This window comes from Podarcis raffonei, chromosome 18 (assembly GCF_027172205.1).
Source record: "Podarcis raffonei isolate rPodRaf1 chromosome 18, rPodRaf1.pri, whole genome shotgun sequence".
Lineage (NCBI taxonomy): Eukaryota > Metazoa > Chordata > Lepidosauria > Squamata > Lacertidae > Podarcis > Podarcis raffonei.
The window spans coordinates 4914087-4928193 of NC_070619.1; the positions used below are offsets into that span (position 1 = coordinate 4914087).

General features: G+C 50.6%; 1 protein-coding gene across 7 annotated transcripts in view; it reads left to right on the forward strand.

Moving 5' to 3' along the window:
• PTPRS (protein tyrosine phosphatase receptor type S) overlaps positions 1-14107 on the forward strand; it is a 322165-nt gene that overhangs the window by 284109 nt on the left and 23949 nt on the right. For all 7 annotated transcript variants that reach the window (XM_053372614.1, XM_053372613.1, XM_053372616.1 and 4 more), the window contains 3 exons: positions 4532-4629; positions 8445-8568; positions 11479-11654. In XM_053372614.1, the coding sequence (XP_053228589.1) occupies positions 4532-4629; positions 8445-8568; positions 11479-11654 (398 nt within the window). The remainder of the gene's footprint in view (positions 1-4531; positions 4630-8444; positions 8569-11478; positions 11655-14107) is intronic.

Sequence of the window (14107 nt, forward strand, 5' to 3'; positions counted from 1 at the left end):
TCTGTGGATAAGTACTTTTGACTCACAGAGGCCTTCTATTACTTAACTTGCTCCTTTCCCATGCGAAGTAAACACAATTTGTTTTTGGGGGGGTGGGTTTACTGGCCTCTTTCATAGGTGTCCGCTTAAATCCCCTGGAATTTCAAGTACAGTGGTACCTCTGGATGTGAACGGGATCCGTTCTGGAGCCCCGTTTGCATCCTGAAGCGAACACACTCCGCATCCGCGAGTCTGCGCGGGTCGTGATTTGCCACTTCCGCGCATGTCTGTGATGTCATTTTGAGCATCCGCGCATGCGCGAGCGGCAAAACCCGGAAGTAACGTGCTCTGTTACTTCCGGGTCGCTGCGGAGCGCAACCCGAAAAGGCTTAACCTGAAGTGACTTCAGCCTGAGGTATGACTGTACTTTTTTTATTCCTTGGTAGGTTTTTTTTGCAGTCCACTTGCAAAAGATGACTGAGCCCCATCGAGCTCAGGGAAACTTGCACCCGAGTAATCACACAACAGGCTTCACTGCTACTGATCTCACTGGATAGCTAAAGCTGCAGTCCAGCCCATTGAACTGAATGTCTGAACTTACGAGTAGAGACTGTAGGCTAGGCCCTGTCTGTTTACCTGTTCTGGATCCGGGGTTAAGGATGGAGAATAGTTGGGTGAGAGGTTTCAGGAAGGTATCTGCATAGCCCTTTTGGGGACATTTATGAAGTCGAAAGGTCTGGATAAAAACTAATCGAAGCAGGAAATGCATTACCTAGCTAAGCTGCCCTTTCTGGTCTACAGAGGTATCTGCTAGGTTTCGGTGGTTGACAACTGCTATTCTCCTGTGTTTTCTGGCTCCCAGGTTTGCCTTTTGCACCTCTAAGGGTGGGAGAGGGGAGCAGAGAGACCCTCTTTCACAATCTCCACCCCTTCCACCTGTTACAGTCTTTCTTCCTTGCCGGGTTTGGTGAATAAGAAAGCCAGCTTTTTGCAAAAGCACACTGTAAAACTGGTGAACACAGCACTAGCTTTTGCCATCTTTGTCCCCGAGTTCTCAGGTTATTTTACTGCTATGCTGCCGCTGCTGCTTGATGCTGCTTTTAACCATGCAACCCCCAAAAGGGCTCGAAATTCTCCATGGCTCCCCATCATCTCCCCCCACCTCTCACTTTCCCGTTCCCAAGTCACAGCGGTGGTTTCTCAGAAGGAGGAATGAACTTCCCATAGTTCCCAGCTCACTTCCCATGGTTCCCAGCTCACTTCCCGTGGTTCCCAACTCATTTCCCATGACCACCAACTGACTCCCCATGGCTCTCAATGCCTTTGGAACTTGACAGGCAGAGTTGATGATCCATTGTACACACACACACACACAACCCGCAAATATTTTTTGTCCCATCTAGGCAACCGTCAGAGAGTGCCTTCTTAGGGTATATGCCTACACTGCACATTTTAAACCGGTTTAACTGCCATAGGTTCTCTCTGAGAACTCCCAATAATTTGTGGGCTTTGCTGAGATCGGCACCTATCTCTTTTGCAAACTGCAGTTCCCCGGAAAGGCATCTGTGGCAGTGAAACCATAAGGCGTCTAAGTGCAGGCGAGAGGGAGCTGTTTTTTGAGTGCTTCTCTTTATTAAGCAAAAGTTTGTTCCTGCCGAAGGTTATCATGGTTAGGGAGAAAGGGTCCTGATTTGCTAGCTTACTTCCTGCAAGGAGATGTTTTTACATAAGGCAAACATTTAGAACCAAAACACACAGCTCATCTGCAACTGTCTGTTGTAGAGTCCAGAAATCTGCCCCCCTCCCTTTCTGAATAAAGTGTAGAATTGCTCTAAGATGACAGTCCTATTTGTCCTTTCTTGGAAGTAAGTCTTGCTGAAGTCACTACTGAGTAAGCATGCATGAAATTGGCCTGTAACTGATTTATGCCACGGCGTTTTCTAGGCAGTAACTTCTCTGGATCTATGCATTGTCATAAGACAGTTCCACAATGAATCAGCTTAATTAATGTGAACGTTTCCTTAGCGGCGCTGATTCTGCGCCCTCACATTCCTTCCACAAATTCAAGCGGTGTGGAATCTTTAAAAAAAAATGTAATAAGATACTATTTTCACGCACACGCCGCTTTTTCTATTTCTCCTTGCAATTTCAGGCGTCATTCTCATGCGCCAACTCCCTTGCAGCCTTCTTAATCATATCGAAATTCTGTTTGCCAGGGCTGGTTTAACACACACACACACACAAAAACACGCTAGCTGCAGATTTCAGAGAGAAGAGGAAATCCTGTGGATCTCATGCCTAAACAGCTACCAGAACTGGAAAGGCGTACAAGGGGGTTTGGGGGACACCTGCCCAATTTCAAAAGGAAGAATGAGTTCTGTCCGTGGTGCCTTTGCCCAACAACCTCAGACATGTGAGGACAGGCTGAAGTCTTTCAGGTTAAGCAAAGGCATTCTGAACACTGGCATTTGTCTAGCAGGGTGAATGTTGGAAGATTTCTGGCAGATAAAAGGAAGGACTTTTAGCAATGGCCACCTGTTTTAAAGCAGTGGCTTTAAAAGAGAGTTAGACTTATTCATAGATGGGAGGGCTGTTGCTGAACTGATGGCTCAGCTTTGCCCCCCAGTTTTCCTGGGGAGAAGGATCCAAAACTGCTGCTATGTTAAAAAAAAAACTGCAGCAGAATTAGAGATCTGGGAATAGTTTCATTGGACAGATTCTGCCCTCCTTTCGAGGGGAACAGCACCAAACCACCAAGAGGGTTTCCTTCCTCCAGATTTGCAAATGACCACGAGAAGACCTGCAGTCTCTTTAACAAACACCCTCTCCCAAAAAGAGGCCTGACTTTTTTTAATTAAAAAATATGAGAAAGAAGTTGAAAACATTTCCAAAATGCTGTAGAAGTGGTTTGTAGCCAACTTAAGCCCTGTTCAGAACAGACCCATTGAAATTAATGGGTATCGGTCACATCCATTAATTTCAATGGATTTGCTCTGAGTAGGACTTAAAATTGGGCTCAACCAAGTGACCTTTTCCATAAACCTTGGTTTTTTGGAAGTGGAGAAATCTACCACCCCACCCCGCCCAGTGCAGTAGAACGTTTCTCCCCTTCCCCATGTGATAAGATTTCAAATAACTATTCTGCATTTTATAGCATTGTTTTCAGGAAACCTCTGATAGTAGCTGGGGCGGCAGCTTTCACAAGACCAATTTATTCCCAAATGATGGAGAGAAAGGAGTCTCTTAGTGACTCAGAAATGGGCTCTTCCAGGAAGATGAATGAATGTTAGGTGTTATTAGGGGAGGGTGCTATGAGCCCCCTCTGCCTCAAAGGCAAGTTCCGAACATTTAAATGACACCCGATCCTCCGTAGTGTGCATTGTGGTGCAATGCACTACTATGGCATTCTTCCTGCAGAAGCTCTCCCCTTCCAGACCCCTTATGGGAAGGTCGACAGCTCACCTGCTTGGCATGCAGAAGGCCCCAAATTCATCTCCAAGCAGGGCTGGCAGAGAACCCTGGAGATTCAGCGCTAGCCAGCATGGGCAATATTGAGCTCACTGACTCAGTGCAAGGTAGTTTCTCTCTATAGAATATTTGCACGAGTCTGTCGTCAGACTGCCGGAAACCATGCAGAGCTGCTGCCTGCCGGTACAGACCAGGTGTTGCCCCCACCCAGATGTTGTCAGGGATGATGGGAGTTGTAGTCAAAGCAACTACCTCCGGGGGGGGCACCACTCTGGCTGCCTGCTGCAGCTGCTTCCTTTATCTTCAGGGCGAGACAAAGACACTCTTACCTTTTGGGAAACCTCTACTTTTCCTCCTCCATTTCCAGCACCACCCCAGGCGCATCGCACTCTCCTCATTTCACTGGCCAACTCAACCATACCCCCCCCCTTTTGAAACCTCTGTGCGGTGTGTCTTGTTTTTATCTGGGTTTCTATATATATATTAGTATTATTTATCATTGCAACGACCCCCTTTGCCCTTGACACGTCGTTTGTTTGCTGTGTTGGCACTGGCGTTCTGCCGACTTTATTTTGCTTTTCTTGGAGGGGGGGCCGTTCCCTCGCTCCCTCCCGCCCGACACCACCCTCCCTTCGCGACATCACCATTTGGAATCGCTGCGAAGTGCCTGCTATCAGAATCTTTTTTCTCTTCTGTTCTCGTTTGCTCCTTTTGTTAGTTCGTCTCTCTTTATAAAAACGAAGGGGGGGAGAAATGCCCTCCCCTCCCTTCCGATTTATCGATAAATGTCGAGAACGGGGCCATCACGGGGAAAGAACTCTCTTCATTTCCCTCTCCAGTTTCCAAGGACACAATTTCGAGCCCTCACAGTTTCTCTCTCTCCCCCACCCCACCCCACCCCCCGCACTCCTTTCTAACCCTCCTTTCATTGCAGTTTTTTGTTTTCGAAAATAAAAACTTAAAAAAATCTGAATTGTATGTTTGCTACGGAACGGTGTGTGTTTTTTGTTTTTAATTGAAGGCCACTTTTCCCTCCCACTTCTCTCCCCCCCACACACCTGTCTCCTCCCCCCCCCCCGAATAGGTATGCTGAGCCACCCACCCATCCCAATTTCGGAACTGGCAGACCACACGGAGCACCTCAAGGCCAACGACAACCTGAAACTCTCTCAGGAGTACGAGGTACAAAGGAGCATTATGGGTTGGCAGTGGATGCGGGGGAACGCACCATAGGTGGGGTGGAGGATGGGGCTATGTGTTATGGGGGACATGGCCTAAAATCGCAGCCCTCTGCTCCGTAACGGCAAGCCCAGGAACTGGGGGTGTTTGTGGCCCTCTGCGTGTTTCTTAAACGCTTAGCTCTGGAGCATCCAGAACTACTCAAATTCTTCCTATGCCTTTTCTCTCAACTGGCCCCAGGAGCCCATCCTCAGGCACCGATTCGCCTCCGTCCTCTCGGATTGGCTCCGATCAGATCAAAGGGCGAGCCTCTTAGTGGCTGAAAAGCGCCACCTTCGTGCTGATTGCTCAGCTCTAGTAAGACACTGTGTCAGCAATAAAGAAAAACCACTTGCGTCAGTGACGTTAGCTCTTCATTCAACCCTCCCTCCCAAAACAGTGCATGCCTAGTGAGCACAGCAAGTCTTCCCAGTAGGTTCGAATCCCCGCAACAGGGTGAGCTCCCATTGCTCTGTCCCAACTCCTGCCAACCTAGCAGTTCAAAAGCACACCAGCGCAAGTAGATAAATAGGTACCACTGCGGCGGGAAGGTAAACGGCCTTTCCGTGCACTCTGGTTTCCGTCACAGTGTGCCATTGTGCCGGAAGCAGTTTAGACCTGCTGGCCACATGACCCGGAAAGCTGTCTGCGGACAAACGCCGGCTCCCTCAGCCTGAAAGCGAGATGAGCGCTGCAGCCTCTTAAGTCGCCTTTGACCGGACTTAACCGTCTAGGGGTCCTTTACCTTTCTTCCCAGTAGGTCTTGTCCCAGTGAGGCAGTTGCAAGATTCTTCCCCAGCAGCCGAAGACTCTGTTTCTCTTTGCTCCAGCCTCTTCATACCTCTTCTGGTCCTGGGAGACCAGGAGGAGGGGAGACTGCTATGCTTCTTCACCAGCCTGCCTCATCTCTGCCTCTTGGTCCCCCTCCTCACCTGCCTGCCCTCTGCCACAGACTCTTCCCGCTCGCTAAGCCCTGTCACCTTTTCAGCTTCCTTTAATATACAATCGTAGCTTGGAAGTCGAAAGGAATCCGTTCTGGAAGTCTGTTCAACATCCAGAACGTTCGCAAACCAAAGCACAGCTTCTGATTCCTGCAGCCAGTCGGAAGCCGCGTCGGTCGTTCGGCTTCCAAAAGAACGTTCGCAAACCGGAACACTCACTTCCGGGTTTGTGACATTCGGGAGCCGATTTGTTCAACAAGTAAGGCGTTTGACTACCAAGGTACCACTGTGTGATAGACAGACAGACAGGTAGATAGGTAGATAGATGATAGATAGATACTTGTCCAAAGATATACAAAAGTTCATAAAGATAAAGGACCCCTGACAGTTAAGTCCAGTTGCAGACGACTCTGGGGTTGCGGCGCTCATCTCGCTTTACAGGCCGAGGGATCCAGCGTTTGTCCGCAGACAGTTTTTCCGGGTCATGTGGCCAGCATGACTAAGCCACTTCTGGTGCAACGGAACACCAAAACCAGAGCAGCGCAGGAAAACGCCATTTACCTTCCCACCACAGTGGTACCTATTTATCTGCTTGCACTGGCATGCTTTCAAACTGCTAGCTTGGCAGGAGCTGGGACAGAGCAACGGGAGCTCACCCCGTCGCGGGGATTCGAACCACCGACCTTCAGATCGGCAAGCCCAAGAGGCTCAGTGGTTTAGACCACAGTCCCTTTTACAAAAGTTCATACCCAGTACAAAATAACTTTTTATAATACACTGAAGTAAAAGGAATGCTTAATCTAAGAAGGAACAGGGGCAGAGAGAAGATGGAGGAATTCTTCTAACATCTCCTCCCACCCTAGTCTTCTCCCTCTGACCACTCATCATTGTCCTGCCCCCAATCCTCTGGCTCCGAGCCTTGGAAGGCCACCAGATACTGTCTTCTCTGCATCCAGCCGCGGGAGGCAGGGACCGTGCTGCAGGAATAGTAACTGGCCTTCGTCCCCTCCCTGATCCCAGGCAGCTACACCACTGTGCATCTGCCCACAGCACCTTCTGCATAGGGGGTGAGAAAAGTCAGCCAAACCGATGATTTGCAAAGGGGGCGTGTCTCAGAATAAGAGGGGCTGAGAATTGGACCTGACGGCGCCAGGAAGGGCACCAAGATAAGCCATGGCAGAAGCCCACCCGCAGGTTGGCAGCGGAGGAGGCAGGTGGTCGTCAACAACTAAAAAATGCTAGGAACCAAAAGTTTTTGGCCGCAGACTCTGAGCCGTTGTTTTTTTTGCACAGCGTATGAATTGCTAATTGCTGAGAAGATGATGGGAAGAGATCCTCAGTGCTCTGCTGGGATCTTTCCTAACCCACCTCTGCACTCGGGCAAGGCAAGCGAGCGTAGAGAAGCCTAATGTGCTCTCTCTCTCTCCCTCTGCCAGTTCTCCCCTCCCATTGGCCACCCCCCTGCCAGCAGATAATCTGCATAATGTAATATTGGCGCTTTTCCAGGGCAGCCTGCGGATCTGGAGATACTTTAACAAAAAACCACAGCGCACCTAATGAAAGAAATGCGGAGGTGCAAAATTGGAGAGGGACTGTGGTTGCGGAGGCAGGTTGGAACTGCTCAGAAGATAAGGGGAGTCTTGCTAGAGAACAGGTCAATGGCCCATTTAGTACAGCATCCTATTTGTTGCATATATATTGCACCTTTTCCTGCAAGGAGCTCAAGGTAGCATGCACAGTCTTCTTTTTCCGCTCCTCAGTCAGTCCCCTGCACAACAACCCCCCTGCGAGGTAGGTTAGGCTCCGGGCCGCCTTACCCATAGGTGCTAGGGGTGCGGGGCACCCGGGCGCCAGGCTCTCAGGGGCGCCAGGCCGAGAATCCAGGCCCCGAGAGTTGGAGTCTGGGGAAGAGCCCAACCGTCCGTCAGAGCGTCCTGGCGGGCTCTTCTGCTGCGGCCGCGAGTTCGAGGGAGAACGCTGCTCACACCGCGAGGCACCCAGCTGCTATGTTCTGCAGGGCTCCTTACATTTCCTGTTTTCTTTTCCCAAGCACAGATAATCACGGTGTCAGCTCCCTAAAAAAAAAAGGTCGACAACTCTAGGGAACTTATCCTAAAAAAGGCCAACTCTGGACATGCTTAAGACGGCCCTGGTTAGGCTGAGAGGCAACGACTGCCCCCCCCCCGGCCGCACCCAGTGAGGTCCCCAGTAACGAGGGGAGCGTCTGTTAGTGTAGTTTCCAGCTCGTGGGACTACAGCAGGAACGGAGGTGGCTTTTGTCTGGTATTATTATTCCGCCTTCCTTCCGAAGAAAGGAAAAAAGGAGCACGTCAAAGGAGATTTGTGCAAATGTTTTTCCCTACCTTTGGGGGCGGATTATGGCGGCAGGTGATTGGCAAGGGATGGGAAGCAGAGGTGGGTGTTGTGGCCCTGCTCACTTGCCAGCCACCGTTCAATTTACACCCCACCTTTTCCTTCAAGATCAAGGCGGTGTACATGGGTGTGCCCCTGCTCAATTGATCCCAACAATTGATCACAACAACAGCCACCCCCCCCCCCGCAGAGTAGGGTTAGGCTGAGCGAGGCAGCAACTAGCACCCAGCGAGCTTTTTCCATGGCCAAGGTGGCAGGATTTGAACCCTGGTCTCTCCTAGGGCCTAGTCGTTTGAGCCTCTAACCACTGCACCACACCAGCTCTGAGTTGGTTGCGCCTGTGAATTGTTTTCAGGTCCTGGTCCCTGGAAGGAAGAGAAGTTGACTGCTTTTTAGCTTCCACTCCTATAGTTTGGAACAAAACGTGGAATTTTCACTGACGTTCCTCTCTTTCTGCTCCTGCAGTCCATTGACCCGGGTCAGCAGTTCACTTGGGAACACTCCAACCTTGAGGTGAACAAGCCGAAAAACCGATACGCCAATGTGATCGCCTACGACCATTCCCGGGTCATTTTGCTGCCCATTGAAGGTACAAACCACTTTGTCGCAAGGGGAGGAAGGGCTGAGGTCAGATTTTTCAAGCTTTTGTCAGATCATATTTGTAACATTTTAAAAGCCCCCCAGGGAGGGAGAATCCAGCACCTTCCGAAGGAGTCCACAGTTTTTGACAGCTCTTACTGGCAGAAAAATGACATCACATGATTGACAGTTGAGTGGGGCCGCCCACCTGTCAGAACCCTTCGCTTTGCAAGTTGCCGTGCGCGCCACTTTTGAGCCCCCACTCCTAAAGGGGGAGCGCACGGAGACTTGCAAAGGGCTCTGTGAGTCTCCTCCCACCCCTTTCCCCTTTAAGTCCTTGATCCCAGAAGCTTCAAGGTGACTTGCTTGTCAACACTGACCGACTTTACAGGGCTGTTCTCGGGATTTCAACCGGGCAGTGCGCACTTAGCAGCGTCCGTAGGTTATGCACCTAATTGATCAGGAATTACATCACCTCCCAGAAAAAGAAATGGAGAATTTGCGGGTCTTCCAAGGTGCTGTTGGGAATCTAACTCCCAGTGGCTCCAGTAGCAAGCATGACTAATGGTCAGGTATGGTGGGCTTTGAGAGTTCAGCAACATCTGCGGAGAAGGGAGCACAGATTCTGCCTTCCCTGTACAGTCTGTGTGTTTTGTCGGCCCAAAAACCTCCAGCCCTTTTTGTTTCCAGTGCTTCCCAGCTGCGATTCCTGCCTTGCTGGGAGTCGACCTTTCAATCAGGTGCCTTTCAATCTCTACACTTCTATGACAGCTCATCTCATCGTGAAACCATCCTGGGCTTCACATCTGCAGAGAGGGGGAGATAAAGGAGAGAGGAAAAGGTGTTTGCTTTCATCTCTCCAATCTCCCACCCAAAATCCCATCAAACGCTCATGGGCTTTTGCACCACCCAGCTCCCTTACTCCCTATCCTTGCTCCTCGCCCAGGTAAATGAAATTACCTGCCTCTGCCACCTCCCTGAGGGCAGGGAAGCAATTGGCCGAGGGTTAAAGCATCAGGCTGCCACTGACCCCATACAGGAGCCAGGGGAGGGGATTAGCTATCCTCCCACCTCTGAAAGCTCCTGTACCAAGTTAAAACCTCGCAAAGAACCTTAAACCAGACCCAGCGGCTTTCTTGTAAGCAGGTCGCGGCAGATTCCCCGGACACCAAAGGGAGATGTTCCTTCTCCGCCGCCACCAGTAATTTCTTTGAACTGTATATGTGTATATAAAAGGAGGCCCCTGCAGCGGCAGGAGAAGGCGCCACAGCCGCAATCGCCACCTGGTTCATGATTAGTGCCTCTCCTCTCCCTTCCAGCAAGGAGCCCTGCCTTCTGCTAACTTGGGAAGCGAAGCAGCGTGGCGGCTCTGACCTGACATACTTTTAAATTAAAAGGAGCGCTTGGAAGAGAACATCCACACATAACAGGCCCGCGTAATTATAAGGGGGTCACGCTTGCTAATTTCAAAGCCGCGCTTAATTCCCTGCTTCCATCTGTGGCCCCGATAGGAAATGCAGCGAGGCTTCCCCTTCTCTCTCTCTCTCCTCTTGCCACTGCCACAATGCTTAAGCCGTTTCTCACGAAAGCAAAGGAGGGAATTTAGACCAGGACTGACGAAGGTGTTTGATCGGATGCAATCCAGAGTTCCCAAACGACAGCTCCCGTCAGCCACAGCAAACACGGTCCCTTTGGCCAGCACCAATGGGAGTCGTCGTTCAGCAAAATCAGGAGGACCTAAAGGTCCCACACACCTGAGCAAAGCCAGGGGCGGAGAACCTGCGGCTAGTCCTGCCCAAGTACAGAACCAGACACTTGTCCCTTTTGAAATTCATTTTGTTAGTCGTGGCCCACTTGTTACTTTTGGCCCAGCTCCCCAGTCTGTTAAGGGACGTGAGTGGTGCTGTGGGTTAAACCACAGAGCCTAGGACTTGCCGATCAGAAGGTTGGCGGTTCGAATCCCCGCAATGACGGGGTGAGCTCCCGTTGCTCGGTCCCTGCTCCTGCCAACCTAGCAGTTCGAAAGCACGTCAAAGTGCAAGTAGATAAATAGGTACTGCTCTGACGGGAAGGTAAACGGCGTTTCCGTGCGCTGCTCTGTTTCGCCAGAAGCGGCTTAGTCCTGCTGGCCACATGACCTGGAAGCTGTACGCCGGCTCCCTCGGCCAATAAAGCGAGATGAGCGCCGCAACCCCAGAGTCGGTCACGACTGGACCTAATGGTCAGGGGTCCCTTTACCTTTACCTTTACCCCAGTCTGTTCACGTCATCTTGAATTCTTTCTTCTGCGTTATCAGCTGCTGCTCCCAGTTTGGGGTCACCTGCAAATTTGAAGGCAATCCCCTCAATTCCTTCATCCAAGTCGTTTATAATAAGTTGTTGAACCCACCTGGAGTTCTGTGTCCTGCTCCAGGCGCCGCAGTTTAATATGATTGTTGACAAGCTGAAACATGTGCAAAAGACGGCGAACCAAGCCGAATACGGAACGGTTGAGGGAGCTGGGTATGTTTACCCTGGATAATAGGAGACTGAGAGCTATCTAGGAGAGCCATCTTCAAATATCTGAAGGGCTGTTGTCACTTGGAGGATGGAACAAGCTTGTTTTCTGCTGCTCCAGAATCTGGGACCCGAACCAGCGGCTTCAAAGGAATAACTTTCTGACAGTAAGAGCTATTCGGCCTTGAGGTGGTGAGCTCTCCTTCCCCGGAGGTTATTAAGCAGAGACTGGACGGCCCTCTGTCCTGGATACTTTAGCTGAGATGGCTGCATTGTAGGGGGTTGGACTAGATGAACCCTGGGGATCCCTTTCGACTCCACAATTATATAGTCGTGTGCACTGCCACCGCCCCTGATCACCCAGGGTCCCTGGAGGGCAGGATTTGCTCATCGCAGCTGTTTGGTTTCTGACTGTTTTGATGCAGGAATCGTGGGCAGCGACTACATCAACGCCAACTATATCGACGGCTACCGTAAGCAAAATGCGTACATCGCTACGCAGGGGCCCCTTCCGGAGACTTTCGGGGACTTCTGGAGGATGGTGTGGGAGCAGCGTTCGGCCACGGTGGTGATGATGACCAAGCTGGAGGAGAAATCGCGGGTGAGGAAAACGCACACACCTTTCTGGTGGTGAAGGGGCAACTGCTTGGGCTGTGGCATCTAATAATAATAATAATTTATTATTTATACCCCGCCCAGGGACGCGGGTGGCGCTGTGGGTAAAACCTCAGCTCCTAGGACTTGCCGATCGCAAGGTCGGCGGTTTGAATCCCCGCGGCGGGGTGCGCTCCCGTTGCTCGGTCCCAGCGCCTGCCAACCTAGCAGTTCGAAAGCACCCCCGGGTGCAAGTAGATAAATAGGGACCGCTTACTAGCGGGAAGGTAAACGGCGTTTCCGTGTGTGGCTCTGCCTCACCAGGGTAGCTTCGTCACGCTGGCCACGTGACCCGGAAGTGTCTGCGGACAGCGCTGGCTCCCGGCCTATAGAGTGAGATGAGCGCACAACCCTAGAGTCTGTCAAGACTGGCCCGTACGGGCAGGGGTACCTTTACCTTTACCTTATACCCCGCCCATCTGGCTGGGCTTCCCCAGCCACTCTGGGTGGCTTCCAACAAAGTATTAAAATACAGTAATCCATCAAACATTAAAAGCTTCCCTAAACAGGGCTGCCTTCAGGTGTCTTCTAAAAGCCTGGTAGTCATTTATCTCATTGACATCTGCTGGAAGGGCGTTCCACAGGGCGGGCACCACTACCGAGAAGGCCCTCTGCCTGGTTCCCTGTAACTTGGCTTCTCGCAGTGAGAGAACCGCCAGAAGGCTCTCGGAGCTGGACCTCAGTGTCCAGGCAGAACGATGGGGGTGGAGACGCTCCTTCAGGTATACTGGACCGAGGCCGTTTAGGGCTTTCAAGGTCAGCACCAACACTTTGAATTGTGCTCGGAAACGTACTGGGAGCCAATGTAGGTCTTTCAGGACCGGTGTTATATGGTCTCGGCGGCCGCTCCCAGTCACCAGTAATCCAGTGGTTTGTTGTTTATTGCGTTGTTGCCGCACTGTTTTCCTCCAAAGGGCCTCAAGGTGTGGTGTAAACGGTCCTTCTCCCCAACAACTCTGCGAGGTAGGCCACCCAAAATCACCCAGGGAGCTCTGATGACTGAGTGGGGGATTTGAACCCTGGTCTCTCAGGGAGTTCTTGTCCCTGAGGGGAGGTAGGATGGAGGTATAAACTTTAAAAGCTGGTACCCCCCTAGATCAGGTCTGTCAATTTCCTTTAATTAAGCTCACGTTTTAATTGGATTTTGAGTAAATGCGTGACTGTTTTGAGCTGTATTGTGTTATTATCTTCCTGGGTGGGTCATACAAACTGCTATTCTGAATAATGATTTGTGTAAGGTAGGGGGCACCGGGGGGGGGTGAACTTATGAAACCAAGGGGGCAGGTGGCCCGAAAAAGGGTTTCAAACCAGTGATCTAATTGATTAAGAACAGTTCGATCAGCTTAAAAGGTGATCACAATAAACTAGATAGCAAATCTTGATTTTTAAGTTTATTTTTTAAAAAAGTACTTTTTTTAAAGAAAACAAAAAAACTGCAAATCCCCCCCCCCCGCTACAAAAAAGACAGGTGTGGAATCTTTCTTAACAGGTGTGGAATCTGGAGCAAAAACCTCGGAATCTGGTTCTGGGTTTCAGCTTCCTTGAAAACCCCTCACGTGTTTAGTTCAGGTTTCTAGTCCTTATGGCCTTGAAAAGACACTTTGAAAATGTGAGGGCTATGCATACAGAGGCTGGCTGAATGAGAATGCCCCCACGTGGATGGCTCAGTGCTCAGATTTGCTGGTGCGAGAAAGAGAGTCGCGTTCCAACCAATTTGCAGCGTCTAGTTTTGCATTTATTTACTGAATTTGCAAGCTACCTTGTTCTTGTTGTGTGCTTCTAATGAGCTCAAGGAGGCAATTTAATCCCCCCAAATTCCTCGTTTAATCCTCACAGCAACCCTGCCATGTAGGTTAGGCAGAGAAAAAGGCAGTGCTGGGTCCTCAAAAGTTCATCCATTGAGCTTCGTGGCTGAATAGTGATTCGAACCCAGGTCCTAGTCCGACACTCAGTAACCACTGTGCTGACCACATGGATGCACGGACAGATTTGAGATGATGATGCCACTTTCCAAACAGCCACTAGCTTGAAGCGAGATAGTGATGATAATGATGTTGTTGTTGTTGTTTAGTCGTTTAGTCGTGTCCTCCTCTTCGTGACCCCCTGGACCAGAGCACGCCAGGCACTCCTGTCTTCCACTGCCTCCCGCAGTTTGGTCAAACTCATGCTGGTAGCTTCGAGAACACTGTCCCACCATCTCATCCTCTTTCGTCCCCTTCTCCTTACGCCCTCCATCTTTCCCAACATCAGGGTCTTTTCCAGGGAGTCTTCTCTTCTCATGAGGTGGTCAAAGTCTTGGAGCCTCAGCTTCAGGATCTGTCCTTCCAGTGAGCACTCAGGGCTGATTTCCTTCCGAATGGAGAGGTTGGATCTTCTTGCAGTCCATGGGACTCTCAAGAG